The 22814-nt window shown below is 40.6% G+C and overlaps 1 protein-coding gene across 1 annotated transcript in view; it reads right to left on the minus strand.

Moving 5' to 3' along the window:
- The window catches only part of PTGFRN (prostaglandin F2 receptor inhibitor), an 84869-nt gene that overhangs the window by 4755 nt on the left and 57300 nt on the right, over nt 1-22814 (minus strand). The window contains exon 7 of the mRNA XM_022583966.3: nt 3955-4062. Within this exon, the coding sequence (XP_022439674.1) occupies nt 3955-4062 (108 nt within the window). The remainder of the gene's footprint in view (nt 1-3954; nt 4063-22814) is intronic.

Genomic DNA, 22814 nt, shown 5'->3' on the forward strand with positions numbered 1-22814 from the left:
GCTCCGGAATGCACCCTCTTCACCACGCCACTGCCACTACCCAGCTGAAGGAGCACAGCCCCAAACTGTCTCCTCCAGAGAACACGGGATGAAAGGCCGGTGGTATGTGGTGACGTCGAACGCTCTGTCTCCCAAAGAAAGCAGGGTCCTTTGGCATTTTAGGCAGAAGGACCCACGACAGGAAGGACACGAAAGTCATAAGGAATGACGTGGACATAAAGTGAATCGTACAAAATGGAGAGTTGTAAACAGTTTAGATTTTATTGTTCACTGTGATTTTTTTTCCCCCTGAAGTGCTTAAGTTCAAAACAAGAGGAAAAAAATGTCAAGCTGAGAAAATTGAACACAGTTTAACAGTCCCAGAGAGTAATGCTGTGGAATCGTAAAGTACTCTGCAAAATTAAGGTTCTAACAGCCTCACGTAAATTAATATGGGCCTAAGAGAAAGACGGTTTTGGCACAAGTGGTAGTTCTCATAGAACGCGGAAATAGAGTGTACATTCTAAACCTCTGACCCCTTCTTTTGACTGCTACCAAGTGATACCAGCTGTGTCAGGTCTGAGAGTCACCCAGCAAGCAAGAAAGGACTGGGAGGCCACAAACACTGCTTTATCTTACAATCGCTTGACGGGGCTTTCTGTACACATGTTAAATAACATAATTTTTGTTAAACAAAAAGTAACATCCATTTAGTAAAAATACACTAATAACCTCAAAAAGCATATTATAAGGCAAATAAATTACATTCAGATTCTTACATATTAAACAAAGAATATAAGCAAAACTAGAAGCAGGAATTTTTTTTTTTTTGGCCACATCACATGGCTTGCGGAATCTTAGTTCCCCAAACCAGGGATCGAACCCTGCAGTGGAAACGTGGAGTCCTAACCACTGGACAGCCAGGGAATTCCCCAAAAGCAAGAATTTCTAAAAAATTATTCAAATGATAATTCCTTTTCAACTCAGTCTAAAAATGTTAAGGGCCACAGGCAAATCTCAACTCTACATATGTGATGTCAGCCCTCTACTCTGATGCACCAAAATATCATTTTTTCCTCCCCATCGACCCACCGTGGCCCTTGAACACAACATTTGATTGTTCCGAGGGTGAGGGTCATCTCTTGCAAGAAGACCAACACCCTGGGGGCAGAGGGAGTGCGGTCAACGTCCTCACACCCTCACAGTGCCCAGGCAGAGTGGGCCCCCAGATCACTCCCAGGTTCTCAGTGAAAACTAGCTCAGTGTCGCTGTCACCTGCAGGCGCCGGGTGGTTACTGAAGGCAAAGAGTCACAGCTGTGTCCCCATTACTTGTGCCCAGACTCTGACCCCAGTCCCACTGTGCCGTACAGTGCGGTGGCCAGGCTGCAGGGTCAGGCTACCCGGGCTAGAATCCCAGCACTGGCTCTTGTTAGCCTAGTGACCTGGGTGAGTCACTTAAGTTCCCTGTGACTTAGTTTCCTTATCTGGAAAAGGAAATTACAATAGCACCCATAGTTAGCTAGCTTTATAAAATGCTTAGAACGGCACCTGGAATATAGTAAGCACTCAGTAATAGCTGGCCGCCATGAACATCCTTACCACCACAGTTCAACATACACGGTCTGTACTAAGAGATGCTGTAACAGGAAGGGTACTGCCGCCTGCAGCAGATGCTCGTGGTGCTCTGCCCCAAACAGCTGGATCGCTGGGCCCCCAGATGCTGCAGGTGCCGGCTGCTAAGCTCTCACACCGGTACCCTTCTCCAGAGGACTGGCCTTAGCTGACAGAAGCCACCTCCTGGAGAGCCACCCCCGTAGGTGAAGAAACACTACCCCTCCCCAGCCATTCCCTGTGGATAATGACTGACAAATTGGGGTGGTGGGGATATAAAAGCCCAGTCCCTTAGCTCAAGGAGGTCACACTCCGTGGTGCAACCCATGTTCTGGAGCTCCCCACAGGGAGTTAGACTTGTTTTGAAGATCTTTGCCTGGCTTCCTTCCCTGCTCTATCCTGACTCCCTCACTCCCTCATCGTTTCCTCCTGAGGGCACATCTTCAATTAATCACTCGCACGCTTGTCTCAGGCTTTGCTTCTAGGGAACCTGACCTAAGACACCACCTCTAAAGGGTCGTGGTCTCCCCCTGCCCCTCCCCCTGCCTTGGCACTCGGCCCACTTGGGCCACATGTCCTTCACAGCCCACAGGATGCGAGAGGAAAAACGAAATTACGACCTGTGTTTAATTATTCAGAATCTTCCACCCATGCAGTCTAAGAGTGCAAAGTTCTGGAAAATTGTGATCTGCAAGATAACAGCTACCTATAGCTTTTGCAATTACACTGGAGGAAAAGACTTATATTAAGGGCACAGTTGGTGACCCATCAATTTACTGAGAAAGAGCATTTAAATGATTTATTTTTGTCTACCTCTATAAATGAGCTTTTTAAATTTTTAAAAACTTTTTTTATAAATGAGCTTTAAGGGTAAAAATGGTATTACATTATTCCAACTTTTGAAAAGGATCTCCCGGCCCACCCCCCCTTCCTGGCAGTCTCCACAGACGTGGTGGCTCAATCAAGACCTATAGGCTCCTCCTTCCTAAGCCCCAGGACAGAGCTGACCCCTCTATTGTTTTGGATGGGTTGTTTTCTTTGCCTTTCCTTACATCTTCCACAAACTCTTCTCCTTTTTCCTACCTCTAAAGCTCAACCACGTTCAAGTCCCCTATGAGAGTCAATTTCGGTATCAATCAACTCGTCCAGGGGTCAGTAAACTACAGCCTGCAGGTCCAATCCAGCCTACCACGTGTTTTTGTAAATGAAGTTTCACTGGAGCACAGCCAGGCCCATCTGTTTACATTGCTAACCTTCAACTGGAGTCCCTGCAGTAGCCAGACCTCAGGGGGTGGTGGCCCAAGCCCCTCTGCTGTTGGTCACACCAGATCCAATACAGCCCAACCTCACTTCGCTGACAGCCTGCCCTTAACACAGAATGTAGACCTGCTTCCAGTTTCCACCCCAGGGCCACACATCCCGTGGGCTCTGCACAGAACTTAGTGAACCCTGCACAAGTTGGCTTTTTTGAGGCACAGATATGTGTGAGGCCACGGCTCTGCTTATGATGGGGTGGGCAGTACAAAGACACCCAAGGTCAGAGCACGGGCATCCCCCAGGCGGTGAGTCAGGGTATCCACGGGCGCTTTAGGAGAAGGCAGAGGTGAGGTACAGTCCTGCTCAGCAACAGAGACACACCTACATGCATTTAATGTTCTTTCAAACCCTGAGGGTCTACGAGTGAGAAGAACAGCACCGGGTACTAAGGGAGCCAAGGAGAAAAAGTGTAAGGCTGCTGGCCCACAACTGTTAGGTATCCTGTTGGCAGTACTAGTATTCTCTGCAAAGAAAAGATTTACAAAGATTTCCTAAGAATTTCAACTACAATAGCTCCCTGTGGTTACTTGCTACTCATTTCCTCTGCTCTGTATTTCTTCAGAGTGTTAATCGCTATCTGATATTATATCATATGGTGATTTCTTTCTTGTTTGTCTCCTTAACTAGGCTGCAAGCTCTATGGTGCATTTTGATCACTCCTCTATTTCCAGCAACTAGAACAGCACCTGTTTATAGGAGTTCAATAAATAGCTGAATGAATGGATGAATGAATGAAAGACAAAAAGCGAGGGAGCCAGACTCTGCCAGTGGGTTGCAAATGAGACTGAATCAGCCCCCGAAGTGGCCACTAGATCACCCTGAGAACACATTCAAATGTCTGGTCGTGTTTCCAAATCGTCAAACAGATAGTTGCATCCATTCAACACATCCTTATTAAACACCTACTGAATACTGCCGAGCTAGGCAGTTTGGGAATAAACAGCCAATCCAATCCCTGACCTCCACATCTGGGTAACATAGTGGGGATGATATGAGAAACACTCACAAAAAGAAATACGGGGAAGGGGAAGGATGGAGAAAAGTACCTGGATCCAGGGCTGCTCCTTCAACAGTGATGATACAAAACAATTTGATGAGATCTCCCCGGATGACTGATGGCGCGTCCGAGTGCACAGAGGCGTTAAATATAGGACCTGGAAGAAAGCAATGCCACTTCATGATCCTCTTTCACACTTCTGTTTAAATCCTGTTCTTGGTGTGCAAATGGGCATCTAAATGTGGGATCCCCTTCCTTGGAACTGAGCTAGAAATTCACAAAATAGGTGTCCTAAGATTGCTTTCCTTCTATTCAGAGAGACACGTGCATTAAGTATATGAGCTTCATCTTAAGATTACAACCATGGTCTCATTTGAAGGCCACCCACCTCCCACCCTGGTACAGCCTGGGCTGTTTCTGGCTGCACATGGTTCACTTCCAGGCCAGAGTGGCTCAGATGCCAGAGGGTTCAGGACTAAATCAGGGACGCTTTTGGTCCCGAAGAGTGAGCAGCCTCATTGTATTGGGTGCTGGCGACGGGCCCTGCTATTAAGAGGCTGAAATCCAGTAATGCCAACAATGACGACATTTCTATAAAGCACGGTGGGAGCACTGAAGGCGATTCATTCCAATCTGCTGTGAGAAACTGAGGAAACGTGGAAACTCCTTTTAAAAACTACCCAGGGACTTCCCTGGTGGCGCAGTGGTTAAGAATCCACCTGCCAATGCAGGGGACACGGATTCAAGCCCTGGCCTGGGAAGATCCCGCATGCTGCGGAGCAACTAAGCCCATGCCACAACTAATGAGCCTGCGCTCTAGAGCCTGCGAGCCACCATGACGGAGCCCGTGTGCCACAACTACTGAAGCCCGCGAGCCTAGAGCCCGTGCTCCGCAACAAGAGAAGCCACCACAATGAGAAGCCCGCGCATCGCAACGAAGAGTAGCCCCCGCTCGCCGCAACCAGAGAAAGCCCGGGCACAGCAACAAAGACCCAACGCAGCCAAAAATAAAAATAAAAAATAAATAAATTTACAAAAATAAATAAGTAAAAATAAAAACTACTCAGATAGGATCTGTCTTGCATACCTTTCTGAAACTCTCCCTTGATACCCAGTTTACTTTTATAAAAGACCCCTTTCCTTCTTCCAAAGGCCAGAGGATGTTTCTACACAAACCATGCTGACTCCTCATTGTATCATCGACTCACTGCAAGGCAGAGTTGTTCCAAGTTTCTAAGTTGTAAGGCAATGAGCCTATGTATGAGCAAGAAAATGTGAAGAATTAAGTAAAAAGAATTTAGGGCTAGAAGTTAATAATGTTTACCATAGAGTCAGTTGGATGCATTTGACTGTAGGCATAATTATTATTGTGCTATTTCATAACTAGGCACAAATAAATGACTTAATAAATTAAAAAAAAAATAGGTATGCCTTGTATGCAAGAAATCTGCAGCTCCAATCCCCTCCTTAGGCAGAGAGAAGGGCTAGGTACTGCATTCTGTTTTTAACCCCTTTACAGCTCACTTTTAGGTGACAGTATTACATAGCTTTAGGCCAATCTGATCCTAAGAGCTTAATTTTTACCATATGCCAATTCCTAATGTCTAGGAATAGGCAAACCTGAAGAAGATTCCAGAACACCAACGCTAGGGGATTTCCCTTGGGTTTTCTGGAAAGCAAAGGTAGATGGCCCTGGACAATGATTCTGAAACTCACTAGAAGCTAAGAATACAGGTGTAACTACCTTTAAAATCAGATTACCAGAAAGGAAAAGGTGCTTTTTGTTTTAACATCCAAAAAAATGACTGTGAGAAAGAGAGTAAAAGGTCATATGAACCAATGAGGCAAAAAATTGAAAAGACTATACTTTCATTTCAACATGAGTAGTAAGATGAATTCATCAGATGGCTTTCTTAACACCGAGTCCATGAGTAATCCGTGTTTTGCTGGGAGAAGGGTGAAGGACGGTTGTAGAACATGGAAACCTTGAGGCATTAGGCAGCCCTGGGCAGGTTCTGCTGAGTACTCAGATTCAGTCTAGGGCATGGAGAACGTAACAGAATGGCAGTCCCAGGACATGGGGAAAGGGATGAAAGCAAAAAGGACAAGGAAACTTTACCTACTTCTAGACATCACATCCTTCAATTAACTCGGCTCAGCCATGGTTCCCTCAGGTCCTTACCACCCTGGATTTGCTCTGTTTATAGCAGTGAGGTGAGAAAGGATTAAGCCAGTTGCTCTGAGTTGGCTCAGTGGTAATGACTGGGGGGACTTCATGCCATATATGGTCATCCATGAGGACAGGTTAGTAGCGACCATGGTGAGCAATGGGGACTGAATTTTTTTTCTCTGACTAGAAATTTCATGGTTATAAATAGAACTGTACTATGGGGCTTTCTTAAAGTATCCAGACCCCTTCTAAGAGAACACAGGATAATAAAACACAAGGAGATCCTCATAATGGATTTAGGTTCTTATTTACTTAATTTGAAACAGCAGAGAAATTTGGACATATTTCCTTTACCTTATTTGGACAAATTTCCTTACCTAATTTGGACAAATTTCACTTTCTTTTCTTTATATTTCCAAAAAAAATCCAAAATGCCTTCTAGGTCACAAGTTACTGTTCTCATTTCCCCTCATGGCCGTGGGAACAACAGAGCATTTGTGCCATGCTCACCATGCAGACAAGGACCAGGGAAAAAGCCTGCATTGTAAACTATTCACAGTAGTGGATTTCCTTCGAACGAAATGAACAACTCACTGTTAATGTGGGTCATTATCCCAGGCTTAGAAATATTTTTATTATGGTCAATTTCTGTGGTAATGCTGTTTTCTTGAGGGGATGTGTCTGGTTAACTTCACAGATGACAAACTACAGCACAGATAATTTAAGTGAACAACCAGAGTCACTACATGTCCCTGGATTCCTAGTCTGCAGAGTACATGGACCACTTAGCTTTTAAACACAAACATTGACACAAACCATGCTCCAACTCTCACCCCTAAAAAAAGGTTGTAAATGACAGTATTTTTGTGAAAGCCAAAACTACAGACTGTCTGCATGTCCATCAATAGGATAATGGTTAACCAAATTCTAGCAAGTGTAGTCATTAAAGTTGGTATTTACCTAGAATTTTTTATAACACAGAAAATGCTTATCTTATAATGGTGGGGGAGGGCAGAAAGCAGGTCATAAAATTGCATATACAGCCTGATTTCAAAGTTATGAAGAAAACATGCAAGGGAAAAATTCTAGGAAGACGAATACCACCAATTAACAGTCTCTGGTAAGATTATGGGTGATTCTTCCTTGTATTTTACTGTATTTTCAAACTTCTCTGTTAAGAAGAAAAACTTTATTATTATTCTTTTAAAAGGCCAAAGTCCTTCACATCATCACATTTAAACCATATCATTCCTCCTCATACTTTGAATCAGTAGAAGTTACAACTCAGTAGGACCCCTTGGGGAACACAGTCCGCATACCAAGAGGCAAGTGTCCTGAAAGCAGAGGACAGAAAGGTGGACACCAGGAAGGATCTCTTTGTTACATGCGTTTTACCGTGTGTTGCTAATTTGTAGGAAGGAAAGGCTCTCAGTATCAAGTCAATGTTTTCTTGGAGCTATTCGGGGCTATGGCATTGTGCTGGGTGCTGGATTTGATGGCAGCTCCTCTTAATTAAACTGTGAACTGGCCATGACAACTCCGTGGATTCAATAAAGCAAAAACCTGAGGCAGTCTATTCAACCTGTAAGCTACAGTGATTTCATGTTATGTTGAGATTTAAAGAACTGAGAAATAGATTCAATTTCCATTCCTCACCTAGAAATACATGCAAAAGATTTTATGTCTCCCCTCTTTCTAAAAACGGTTTTAAAGAAACATCAAATAACAAATGTAAAACAAATTGGAATAAAATCCTATAGGCAATAAAACAGATACACAGATAAAGGGCAAAAACCACACATAATCATCTGAACCTCAATAGTCACAGAAAAAGCGTTTGACAACACCCAACACTTCATCATGATAAAAACACTCAACAGATTAGGAATGAAAGAAAACTTCCTCAACTCAATATTTGGTGTCTATGAAAAACCCACAGTGACCATGATACTTAAGGGTAAAAGATACTTCATGGGGAAAGTTGCCCCTAAGATCAGGAACAAGAAAAGGATGTCCACTTGTGTCACTACTATTCACCACTGTACTAGATTCTAGCCAGGGCAATTAGGCAAGAAAAATAATTAGAAGGCATTTAGTAAAACTGAATAGAAGAAATAAAACCATCTCTATTTGTATCAATAGATCACATGATCCTATATTTAAAAAGCCTAAGTAGGCCGGGGGGAAGGTGGCGGAAGAGTAAGACGCGGAGATCACCTTCCTCCCCACAGATACATCAGAAATACATCCACACGTGGAACAACTCCTACAGAACACCCACTGAACGCTGGCAGAAGACCTCAGACCTCCCAAAAGGCAAGAAACTCCCCACGTACCTGGGTAGGGCAAAAGAAAAAAGAATAAACAGAGACAAAAGAATAGGGACGGAACCTGCACCAGCGGGAGGGAGCTGTGAAGGAGAAAAGTTTCCACACACTAGGAAGCTCCTTCGCGGGCGGAGACTGCGGGTGGCGGAGGGGGAAGCTTCAGAGCCGCGGAGGAGTGCACAGCAACAGGGGTGCGGAGGGCAAAGCGGAGAGATTCCCGCACAGAGGATCGGTGCCCACCAGCACTAACCAGCCCGAGAGGCTTGACTGCTCACCCGTCAGGGCAGGCGGGGCTGGGAGTTGAGGCTCAGGCTTCGGTCGGAGGGCCGGGACAGGACTGGGGTTGGCGGCGTGAACACAGCCTGTAGGGGGTTAGTGCGCCACAGGTAGCTGGGAGGGAGCCCGGGGAAAAGTCTGGACCTGCCGAAGAGGCAAGAGACTTTTTCTTCCCTCTTTGTTTCCTGGTGCGCGAGGGGAGGGGTTTAAGAGCGCTGCTTAAAGGAGCTCCAGAGACGGGCGCGAGCCGCGGCTAACAGCGCAGACCCCAGAGACGGGCATGAGATGCTAAGGCTGCTACTGCCGCCACCAAGAAGCCTGTGTGCGAGCACAGGTCACTATTCACACACCCCTTCCAGGGAGCCTGTGCAGCCCGCCACTGCCAGGGTCCCATGATCCAGGGACAACTTCCCCGGGAGAACGCACGGCGCACCTCAGGCTGGCGCAAGGTCACGCTGGCCTCTGCCGCCGCAGGCTCGTCCCACATCGTGCCCCTCCCTCCCCCCGGCCTGAGTGAGCCAGAGCCCCCGAATCAGCGGCTCCTTTAACCCTGTCCTGTCTGAGCGAACAACAGACGCCCTCCGGCAACCTACACACAGAGGCAGTGCCAAATCCAAAGCTGAGCCCCTGGGAGCTGTGAGAACAAAGAAGAGAAAGGGAAATCTCTCCCAGCAGCCTCAGGAGCAGCGGATTAAAGCTCCACGATCAACTTGATGTACCCTGCATCTGTGGAACACCTGAATAGACAACGAATCATCCCAAATTGAGGAGGTGGACTTTGAGAGCAAGATTTATGATTTTTTCCCCTTTTCCTCTTTTTGTGAGTGTGTATATGTATGCTTCTGTGTGAGATTTTGTCTGTATAGCTTTGCTTTCACCATTTGTCCTAGGGGTCTATCCGTCTGATTTATTGTTGTTGTTTTTTTACTATTTAAAAAAATTTTTTCTTAATAATTATTTTTTATTTTATTTTATCTTACTTTCTTTTATTTTCTTTTATCCTCTTTCTTTCTCTCTTTCTACTTTTTCTCCCTTTTATTCTGAGCCGTGTGGATGAAAGGCTCTTGGTGCTGCAGGCAGGAGTCCGTGCTGTCTGTGCCTCTGAGGTGGGAGAGCGAGCTTCAGGACACTGGTCCACAAGAGACCTCCCAGCTCCACGTAATATCAAAGGGTGAAAATCTCCCAGAGATCTCCATCTCAACACCAGCACCCAGCTTCACTCAATGATCAGCAAGCTACAGTGCTGGACACCCTATGCCAAACAACTAGCAAGACAGGAATACAACCCCACCCATTAGCAGAGAGGCTGCCTGAAACATAATAAGTCCACAGACACCCCAAAACACAACACCAGACGTGGACTTGCCCACCAGAAAGACAAGATCCAGCCTCATCCACCAGAACACAGACACTAGTCCCCTCCACCAGGAAGCCTACACAACCCACTGAACCAACTTTTTAGCCACTGGGGACAGACACCAAAAACAACGGGAACTACGAACCTGCAGCCTGCAAAAAGGAGACCCCAAACACAGTAAGATAAGCAAAATGAGAAGACAGAGAAACACACAGCAGATGAAGGAGCAAGATAAAAACCCACCAGACCTAACTAATGAATAGGAAGTAGGCAGTCTACCTGAAAAAGAATTCAGAATAATGATAGTAAAGATGATCCAAAATCTTGGAAATAGAATAGAGAAAATACAAGAAACATTTAACAAGGACCTAGAAGAACTAAAGAGGAAACAAGCAACGATGAACAACACAATAAATGAAATTAAAAATACTCTAGAAGGGATCAATAGCAGAATAAATGAGGCAGAAGAACGGATAAGTGACCTGGAAGATAAAATAGTGGAAATAACTACTGCAGAGCAGAATAAAGAAAAAAGAATGAAGAGAACTGAGGACAGTCTCAGAGACCTCTGGGACAACATTAAACGCACCAACATTCGAATTATAGGGGTTCCAGAATAAGAAGAGAAAAAGAAAGAGACTGAGAAAATATTTGAAGAGATTATAGTTGAAAACTTCCCTAATATGGGAAAGGAAATAGTTAATCAAGTCCAGGAAGCACAGAGAGTCCCATACAGGATAAATCCAAGGAGAAACATGCCAAGACCCATATTAATCAACATGTCAAAAATTAAATACAAAGAAAACATATTAAAAGCAGCAAGGGAAAAACAACAAATAACACACAAGGCAATCCCCATAAAGTTAACAGCTGATCTTTCAGCAGAAACTCTGCAAGCCAGAAGGGACTGGCAGGACATATTTAAAGTGATGAAGGAGAAAAACCTACAACCAAGATTACTCTACCCAGCAAGGATCTCATTCAGATTTGATAGAGAAATCAAAAGCTTTACAGACAAACAAAAGCTGAGAGAGTTCAGCACCACCAAACCAGCTTTACAACAAATACTAAAGGATCTTCTCTAGGCAAGAAACACAAGAGAAGGAAAAGACCTACAATAACAAACCCAAAACAATTAAGAAAATGGGAATAGGAACATACATATCGATAAGTACCTTAAATGTAAATGGATTAAATGCTCCCACCAAAAGACACAGATCGGCTGAATGGATATAAAAACAAGACACATATATATGCTGTCTACAAGAGACCCACTTCAGACCTAGAGACACATACAGACTGAAAGTGAGGGGATGGAAAAAGATATTCCATGCAAATGGAAACCAAAAGAAAGCTGGAGTAGCAATTCTCATATCAAACAAAATAGACTTTAAAATAAAGACTATTAGAAGAGACAAAGAAGGACACTACATAATGATAAAGGGATTGATCCAAGAAGAAGATATAACAATTGTAAATATTTATGCACCCAAAATAGGAGCACCTCAATACATAAGGCAAATACTAACAGCCATAAAAGGGGAAATCGACAGTAACACAATCATAGAAGGGACTTTACCACCCCACTTTCACCAATGGACAGATCATCCAAAATGAAAATTAATAAGGAAACACAAGCTTTAAATGATACATTAAACAAGATGGCCTTAGTTGATATTTACAGGCCATTCCATCCAAAAACAACAGAACACACATTTTTTACAAGTGCTCATGGAACATTCTCCAGGAGAGATCATATCTCAGGTCACAAATCAAGCCTTGGTAAATTTAAGAAAATTGATATTGTATCAAGTATCTTTTCCAACCACAAGGCTATGAGACTAGATATCAATTACAGGAAAAGATCTGTAAAAAATACAAACACATGGAGGCTAAACAATACACTACTTAATAACGAAGTGATCACTGAAGGATTCAAAGAGGAAATAAAACAATACCTAGAAACAAATGACAATGGAGACACAACAACCCAAAACCTATGGGATGCAGCAAAAGCAGTTCTAAGAGGGAAGTTTATAGCAATACAATCCTACATTAAGAAACAGGAAACATCTCGAATAAACAACCTAAACTTGCACCTAAAGCAATTAGAGAAAGAAGAACAAAAAAACCCCAAAGTTAGCAGAAGGAAAGAAATCATAAAGATCAGATCAGAAATAAATGAAAAAGAAATGAAGGAAACGAAAGCAAAGATCAATAAAACTAAAAGCTGGTTCTTTGAGAAGATAAACAAAATTGATAAACCATTAGCCAGACTTATCAAGAAAAAAAGGGAGAAGACTCAAATCAATAGAATTAGAAATGAAAAAGGAGAAGTAACAACTGACACTGCAGAAATACAAAAGATCATGAGAGATTACTACAAGCAACTCTATGCCAATAAAACGGACAACCTGGAAGAAATGGACAAATTCTTAGAAATGCACAACCTGCCAAAACTGAATCAGGAAGAAATAGAAAGTATGAACAGACCAATCACAAGCACTGAAATTGAAACTGTGATTAAAAATCTTCCAACAAACAAAAGCCCAGGACCAGATGGCTTCACAGGCGAATTCTATGAAACATTTAGAGAAGAGCTAACACCTATCCTTCTCAAACTCTTCCAAAATATAGCAGAGGGAGGAACCCTCCCAAACTCATTCTACAAGACTACCATCACCCTGATACCAAAACCAGACAAGGATGTCACAAAGAAAGAAAACTACAGGCCAATATCACTGATGAACATAGATGCAAAACTCCTCAACAAAATACTAGCAAACAGAATCCAACAGCACATGAAGAGGATCATACATCATGATCAAGTGGGGTTTATTCCAGGAATGCAAGGATTCTTCAATATACGCAAATCAATCAATGTGATAAACCATATTAACAAATTGAAGGAGAAAAACCATATGGTCATCTCAATAGATGCAGAGAAAGCTCTCGACAAAATTCAACACCCATTTATGATAAAAACCCTCCAGAAAGTAGGCATAGAGGGAACTTTCCTCAACATAATAAAGGCCATATATGACAAACCCACAGCCAACATCGTCCTCAATGGTGAAAAACTGAAACCATTTCCACTAAGATCAGGAACAAGACAAGGTTGCCTACTCTCACCACTCTTATTCAACATAGTTTTGGAAGTTTTAGCCACAGCAATCAGAGAAGAAAAGGAAATAAAAGGAATCCAAATTGGAAAAGAAGAAGTAAAGCTGTCACTGTTTGCAGATGACATGATACTATACATAGAGAATCCTAAAGATGCTACCAGACAATTACTAGAGCTAATCAATGAATTTGGTAAAGTAGCAGGATACAAAATTAATGCACAGAAATCTCTGGCATTCCTATACACTAATGATGAAAAATCTGAAAGTGAAATCAAGAAAACACTCCCATTTACCACTGCAACAAAAAGAATAAAATATCTAGGAATACAGAGACAAAATACCTGTATGCAGAAAAGACAAGGAGACAAAAGCCCTGTATGCAGAAAATTATAAGACAATGATGAAAGAAATTAAAGATGATACAAATAGATGGAGAGATACACCATGTTCTTGGATTGGAAGAATCAACATTGTGAAAATGACTCTACTACCCAAAGCAATCTACAGATTCAATGCAATCCCTATCAAACTACCACTAGCATTTTTCACAGAACTAGAACAAAAAATTTTACAATTTGTATGGAAACACAAAAGACCCCAAATAGCCAAAGCAATCTTGAGAACAAAAAACAGAGCTGGAGGAATCAGGCTCCCTGACTTTAGACTATACTACAAAGCTACAGTAATCAAGACAGTATGGTACTGGCACAAAAACAGAAACATAGATCAATGGAACAGGATAGAAAGCCCAGAGATAAACCCACGCACATGTGGCCACCTTATCTTTGATAAATGAGGCAGGAATGTACAGTGGAGAAAGGACAGCCTCTTCAATAAGTGGTGCTGGGAAAACTGGACAGCTACATATTAAAGAATGAAATTAGAACACTCCGTAACACCATACACAAAAATAATCTCAAAATGGATTAAAGACCTAAATGTAAGGCCAGGAACTATCAAACTCTTAGAGGAAAACATAGGCAGAACCCTCTTTGACATAAATCACAGCAAGATCCTTTTTGACCCACCTCCTAGAGAAATGGAAATAAAAACAAAAATAAACAAATGGGACCTAATGAAACTTCAAAGCTTTTGCACAGCAAAGGAAACCATAAACAAGACCAAAAGACAACCCTCAGAATGGGAGAAAATATTTGCAAATGAAGCAACTGACAAAGGATTAATCTCCAAAATTTACAAGCAGCTGAATAACAAAAAAACAAACAACCCAATCCAAAAATGGGCAGAAGACCTAAATAGACATTTTTCCAAAGAAGATACACAGACTGCCAACAAACACATGAAAGAATGCTCAACATCATTAATCATTAGAGAAATGCAAATCAAAACTACAATGAGATATCATCTCACACCGGTCAGAATGGCCATCATCAAAAAATCTAGAAACAGGGGCTTCCCTGGTGGCATAGTGGTTGAGAATCTGCCTGCCAATGCAGGGGACACGGGTTCGAGCCCTCGTCTGGGAAGATCCCACATGCCGCGGAGCAACTAGGCCCGTGAGCCACAATTACTGAGCCTGCGCGTCTGGAGCCTGTGCTCCGCAACAAGAGAGGCCGCGATAGCGAGAGGCCTGTGCACCGCGATGAAGAGTGGCCCCCACTTGCCGCAACTAGAGAAAGCCCTCGCACAGAAATGAAGACCCAACACAGCCATAAATAAATAAATAAATAATTTAAAAATATCTAGAAACAATAAATGCTGGAGAGGGTGTGGAGAAAAGGGAACACTCTTGCACTGCTTGTGGGAATGTGAATTGGTACAGCCACTATGGAGAACAGTATGGAGGTTCCTTAAAAAACTACAAATAGAACTACCATATGACCCAGCAAACCCACTACTGGGCATATACCCTGAGAAAACCATAATTCAAAGAGTCATGTACCAAAATGTTCACTGCAGCTCTATTTACAATAGCCAGGAGATGGAAACAACCTAAGTGTCCATCATCGGATGAATGGATAAAGAAGATGTGGCACATATATGCAATGGAATATTACTCAGCCATAAAAAGAAATGAAATTGAGTTATTTGTAGTGAGGTGGATGGACCTAGAGTCTGTCATACAGAGTGAAGTAAGTCAGAAAGAGAAAGACAAATACTGTATGCTAACACATATATATGGAATCTAAGAAAAAAAGAAAATGTCATGAAGAACCTAGGGGAAAGATGGGAATAAAGACACAGACCTACTAGAGAATGGACTTGAGGATATGGGGAGGGGGAAGGGTAAGCTGTGACAAAGTGAGAGTGGCATGGACATATATACACTACCAAATGTAAAATAGATAGCTAGTGGGAAGCAGCCGCATAGCACAGGGAGATCAACTCGGTGCTTTGTGACCACCTAGAGGGGTGGGATAGGGAGGGAGATGCAAGAGGGAAGAGATATGGGAACATATGTATATGTATAACTGATTCACTTTGTTATAAAGCAGAAACTAACACACCATTGTAAAAAAAAAAAAAAGAATACAATTACTTTAATTTAAAAAAAAAATGACCACACAAACAGTGTCCTCTGGGCTGATGGGACTCGCTATGTTTAAAAACACTGATTAGGGGACTTCCCTGGTGGCACAGTGGTTAAGAATCCGCCTGCCAATGCAGGGCAAACGGGTTTGAGCCCTGGTCCGGAAGATCCCATATGCCACGGAGCAACTATGCCCGTGCGCCACAACTACTGAGCCTGCGCTGTAGAGCCCACGAGCCACAACTACTGAAGCCCACGAGCCTAGAGCCTGTGCTCCGCAACAAGGGAAGCCACCACAATGAGAAACCCTCACACCGCAACAAAGAGTAGCCCCTGCTCGCCGCAACTAGAGAAAGCCTGTGTGCAGGAACGAAGACCCAATGCAGCCAAAAATAAATAAATAAATTTATATTTTAAAAACCCACAAGTACTAGTACTTCTAAAGAAATGTTTGAACTCCACTATAGGAGGAAGACTCCATCTAAATCTGGAGCAGACACGTGATGACTTGAGAATTTCTGAAACACCTGTCTATCTTTGAAAGAAGCACAAAATTTTAAAGTCTCAAGATTGGAAAGAATGTAATGGTCAAATACTGTGACCAATCAGCTTATGTTTTAAGTCCTTCTCTCTATATTCGCCCAATGTCACCACCAGCCTATGAATCACGCCTCTGATGTTAAGAAACTTGCTTCTTCCTCAAGCTCTAAGTGCTACACAGTCATTCCTTATAAAGACCAACTTGAATCCAAGGCTTTTTCTGTATTACAAGTGTTGTATTCATATTTGTATTCTTAGGACCTAGTAAAACATAGGAACACAAGTGCTCAGTGAAGTTGCTTGTATCAAATTGAAAAAATTTCCTTAGGTCATATATTACATTGCAGTCTAGTTAATTGTGCACAAATTTTATTTTCCCAACTGGATTGTAAACTCTGTGAGGAATGACATCTTGTTTTATACATCTTTGTATCCTCCGCATCCCCTAGTATGGTATTACGCACATAGAATGTCCCAAATAACTATTTGTTGAATTTAAAATGTGAATGAATGAATGAATAACTGAATGAATAAATCTTATTACTAAGCCATTTTCAGGGACATAGTTTTATACTGCTCTTCAAAGCTAAGGACAAACACTTATATTCCATTTCTAAGACTTAAAAGAATGACTTCAGTTACAATTTTCTTATACCTAGAAGTTTCTACACAAAGCAGCCTATTAGATTATGGAAGAAGACTGGTACTTACTCCTTGTTAATTTTTTTTTTTGCATTTTTTAAAATTGAAGTATAGTTGATTCACAATATTGTGAGTTTCAGGTGTACAACAAAGTGATTCAGTTATATATGTTTTCTTCAGATTCTTTTCCATTATAGGTTATTACAAAATATTGAATATAGTTCCCTATGCTCTATAATAAATCATTGTTGCTTATCTATTTTATGTATAGTATCAATAGTTTGTATCTATTAATTGTATACTCCTAATTTATCCCTCCCCCTCTCCCTTTCCTCTTTGGTAAACATAAGTTTGTTTTCTATGTCTGTGAGTCTGTTTCTGTTTTATATATAGATTCATTTGTATTATTTTTTAGATTCCACATATAAATGATATCATAAAAAAAAAAGCCTAAGTAGTCAACAACAACAAAAAACTATTAGAACTAATAAACAAGTGCAGCAGGGTTGGAGGATACAAGACCAATTTATAAAAGTCGATTGTGTTTCTATACACTTGCAATGAACAAATTGAAAAGGAAATTAGGAAAGCAATTAATTTATGATAGCATCAAAAAGAATAAAATACCTAGGATAAATTTAATGAAAGAAGTTCAACATCTGTACATTGAAAACTACAAACACCACTGACAGCAATTTTAAAAGATCCAAATAAATGGAAAGACATCTCATGCTCATGGATTAGAAAACAATATGGTTAAATAGTAATACTCTCCAAACTGATCTACAGATTCAACACAATCCCTATCAAGGTCCCAGCTGTCTTTTCTGCAGAAATTAATGAGCTGATCCTAAAATTCATCTGGAAATGCAAGGGACCCAGAATAGCCAAAACAATTTTGAAAAAGAACAAAGCTGGAAGGCTCACACTGATTTCAAAACTTGCTAGAAAGCTATAGCAATTTAACAGTGTGGTTCTGGTATAGGAAAAGACATAAGGATCAACAGAATAGAAGTGAGAGTCCAGGAATAAACCCTTATATTCCTGGTTAAATGATTTTTGACAAGTGTACCAAGACAAGTCAATGGGGGAAAGAACAGACTTTTCAACAAATGGTGCCAGGACAACTAGGCATTCCCATGCAAAAGAATAAAGCTGAATCCCTTCTTCATACCACACACAAAAATTAACTCAAAATGGATCACAGCCCTAAATGTAAGAGCTGAAACTGTAAAACTCTTAAAGGAAACCATAGGTGTAAATCTTCACAACCTTGGGTTAGGCAATGTTTTCTTAGATATGACACCAAAAACACAAGCAACACAAAGAAAAAATAGATAAATTGGACTTCATCAAAATTAAAAACTTGGGTGCTTCAAAGGACACAATTAAGAAAGTGAAAAGACTACAGAGTAGGAGAAGATATTTTCAAATCACATATGTTGTTAAGGGACTTTTGTATTCAAACTATGAAAAGCTCTACTAGCCAACAATAAAAAGACAAATCAATTTAAAAACGGGCGAATGGTTTGAATAGACATTTCTCCAGAGAGGATACACATATGACCAATAACTATATGAAAAGCTGCTAAACATCAACAGTCTTTAAGGAAATGCAAATTAAAACCACAATGAAATACTACTTCACATCCACTAGGTTGGCTATAATAAAAATGATGGAAAATAATAACTAGTAAGAATGTGGAGAAATTGGAACCCTTACACACTGCTGGTGGGAATGTAAAATGGTGCAGCTGGTTTGGAAATCAAATTGGCAGTTCCTCAAAGAATTAAAGAGAGTTACCATATGATCCAGCATCACTCCTAGGTGAGAAATGAAAACTTATGTCCACACAAAAACTTGTACGCTAATGTTTATGTCAGCATATTATTATTCATAATCGCCAAAAGGTGGAAACAATCTAAAGGTCTATCAACTGATGAACAGCTAAAAAAAGTGTGGTATATCCTCACACTGGAATATTATTCAGTCATAAAAAGGAATGAAGGATTGATACATGATATAATGTGATGGACCTTGAAAACATTTTGCTAAGCAAAAAAGCCAGTCACAAAAGCCCACGTATATGCTTCAAATCATATGAAATGTCCAAAAAGGCAAATCTATAAAGATACAAAGGAGATTAGTGGTTGCCAGGGGCTAGGAATAGAGAGTAGAGGGAGTGACTACTAACGGGTACAGAATTTGCTTTCTGAAGTGATTAAAAAGTTCTAGAATTAGATAATACTGATGGTTGTACAATATATATCTGTGAATATACTAAAAACCACTGAATTGACACTTTAAATGGGTGAATTTTATGGTATGTTAACCATATCTCAATAAAGCTATTATTAGAAAACAAGCAGATAGATACACAACAAAAGAAGCGTGTGTTTCCTCTGCTCTTTCCAAATCTAAGGGTTTAAATCAATATTTACTCTTAATCTACACATTAAGAGATTATTAGATGCCAGAAGATTATTTCATTACACACTATGAAAAGTTATAATAATACAAAATATTAATAGAAAACAAACTTTACTAAGGTATAGTTTACCTTTAATATAAACGGTAATAATTAAATTCAACAAATATCTTGCATTCATTGTATTGATCAGTTAATACCTGAATCTTTACAGGTGAGTATGAATTTACATATTCAGAAACTTCTAACTGGAACCCAAGGCACATTTAGTGAAAACATTCAGTATTAAACTCAAAAGTGATGATCCTTCACTTTGATATTCTAAATAAGATTGGGAATCAAAACCTTTTAAATCTCTACCTGCTGAAACACAGATACACACACAGATTTGTCAAAGGAGCTTAATGAATTTCACAGATAAACATTTCCATTTCAGAATATGTATGTATGCTATTAAAAAAAAGTGGAACTTTCCACCTTATAGCATAAAAACATTTTACTTACCAAAGATAAAATCATTCAGAATGGACACCAAAATGCTCATTTTAATTAACCCTCCCATAGGTGAACACCACTAATAGTTATTCTTAAAAAAACAGGTTGACAGATATATTCACCCATACCACCACAGCTCTGGAGACTGGACTAATTGGAAATATTTTTCTAGTCCAAAAGCAAGGTAAAGCATAGCCCAAAAGGTTGGGATACTCATCCCCTGTATGGAAATACTGCTCTGATAAGTTGGGCCAAGAACAGTACCCATCACCTTCAGTCCTAGGGACCTCAAAGAGTGAAAGCCACAGGCTGGATAAGACTTGGGTCTTAGCTTTGAATCTTCCACTCTTGGCAAGTCATTTAACCCCTCTGGAGGCTCAATTCCTTCTTATCTTTATACTCCATCCACCATGTTCCTTAAAGGATTTGATACAGGTGTGTGTCAGCTGATCTATTTTTAAAAATGAGGGTAGTATGTTCACACAAAAACTTGTACACAAATGTTCACAGCAGCATTATTCATAATAGTCAAGAATTGGAAACACTCAAATGTCCATTAGCTGATGAATGGATAAATAAAATGTGGTATATCCACACAATGGAATATTATTCAGTCATAAAAATGATGTGCTAATGAGAATTTATTTTGCGTTAAGTGCTACAGTACAAAAAGAAGGGGATATGTGGTTTTTTGGTGTTTGATTTTCTTAAAAAACAGTAAGTAGTATTTGTAGTTGTGAGTTACATAGGTTTATGTGGAGAGAGCACAGTTTGCTATAGCCACCAAAAAAAAAAAAAAAAGAAAAAAAATTGTCTTGCCAACACGTCCCAATCACTTTGGGATTCCTAAACTTATTTTCTGATATAGAAAATATGATATTTACTGGCATTTTTTTGCACTTCTCAAGACAAAAATGGCATTAAGTAAAAGTTACATGTAAATTTGATTCACAGGTACTTAAAAACTTAAAAGCTGCAACTGAAAGAAAAGGTCCCCAATATTCAAATAATTATATTTTCTTTTTCTGACTACATTATGGAGTTTATACCTCATTTATTTCATATATGTTTTCTTTAAAGCACTGTTCCTTTTGACATTAAAGTTTTCATTGTACTACATTTTTCATGTAACACCAAATCCAGGACTACATTTTACAGTGCTTTTTCCCTCACACTGCTGCCTAAAAAAACAGCTAGCACTGTGAATTTATAACATGTCAAAGATGACACAGAAACTACATTTATTTTTGTTCTTTTTAAAACGCTGTGAGCAACATTTATCAAGATATTGTGTTAAATTACGGGCATTCTCTCGGTACTAAATAAAAGGCTGCAACTCTCTAACATTAAAGCATATATATGTATACACATGCATATATATATAAAACAACAAAAAATTAAAAATAAATTTAAAAAAAGAATGAAGTACTGATACATGTTGCAACATGGATAACTCTTGAAAACATCATGCTAAAGTGAAAAACGAGGGGATGAAGCAAAAGCAGTTCTAAGAGGGAAGTTTACAGCAATACAATCCTACCTCAAGAAACAAGAAACATCTCAAATAAACAATCTAACCTTACACCTGAAGCAATTAGAGAAAGAAGAACAAAAAAACCCCGGGCTTCCCTGGTGGCGCAGTGGTTGAGAGTCCGCCTGCCGATGCAGGGGACACGGGTTCGTGCCCCGGTCCGGGAAGATCCCACATGCCGCGGAGCGGCTGGGCCCATGAGCCATGGCTGCTGAGCCTGCGCGTCCGGAGCCTGTGCTGTGCAATGGGAGAGGCCACAACAGTGAGAGGCCCAAGCACCGCAAAAAAAAAATAAATAAAACCCAAAGTTAGCAGAAGGAAAGAAATCATAAAGATCAGATCAGAAATAAATGAAAAAGAAATGAAGGAAACAATAGCAAAGATCAATAAAACTAAAAGCTGGTTCTTTGAGAAGATAAACAAAATTGATAAACCATTAGTCAGACTTATCAAGGAAAAAAGGGAGAAAACTCAAATCAATAGAATTAGAAATGAAAAAGGAGAAGTAACAACTGACACTGCAGAAATACAAAGGATCATGAGAGATTACTACAAGCAACTCTATGCCAATAAAATGGACAACCTGGAAGAAATGGACAAATTCTTAGAAAAGCACAACCTTCCGAGACTGAACCAGGAAGAAATAGAAAATATAAACAGACAAATCACAAGCACTGAAGTTGAAACTGTGATTAAAAATCTTCCAACAAGGGCTTCCCTGGTGGCACAGTGGTTGAGAGTCCGCCTGCCGGTGCAGGGGACACGGGTTCGTGCCCTGCTCCAGGAAGATCCCACATGCTGCGGAGTGGCTGGGCCGGTGAGCCATGGCCACTGAGCCTGTGCGTCTGGAGCCTGTACTCCGCAACGGGAGAGGCCCGTGTACCGCAAAAAAAAAAATCTTCCAACAAACAAAAGCCCAGGACCAGATGGCTTCACAGGTGAATTCTATCAAACATTTCTAGAAGAGCTAACATCTATCCTTCTCAAACTCTTCCAAAATATAGCAGAGGGAGGAACACTCCCAAACTCATTCTACGAGACTACCATCACCCTGATACCAAAACCAGACAAAGAGTCACAAAGAAAGAAAACTACAGGCCAATATCACTGATGAACATAGATGCAAAAATCCTCAACAAAATACTAGCAAACAGAATCTAACAGCACATTAAAAGGATCATACACCATGATCAAGTGAGGTTTATCCCAGGAATGCAAGGTTTCTTCAATATACGCAAATCAATCAATGTGATAAACCATAGTAACAAATTGAAGGAGAAAAACCATATGATCATCTCAATAGATGCAGAAAAAGCTTTTGACAAAATTGAACACCCATTTATGATAAAAACCCTCCACTAAGTTGGCACAGAGGGAACTTACCTCAACATGATAAGGGCCATATATGAGAAACCCACTCTCAATGGTGAAAAACTGAAACCATTTCCTCTAAGATCAGGAAGAAGACAAGGTTGTCCAGTCTCACCACTATTTGAAATTTTTCTTGTTTCTTGATGTAGGCTTGT

Source organism: Delphinapterus leucas, chromosome 1, assembly GCF_059928025.1.
Source record: "Delphinapterus leucas isolate spDelLeu-1000000601 "Yukka" chromosome 1, BTC_Dleu_Yukka2, whole genome shotgun sequence".
In the NCBI taxonomy this organism is placed as follows: Eukaryota; Metazoa; Chordata; class Mammalia; order Artiodactyla; family Monodontidae; genus Delphinapterus; species Delphinapterus leucas.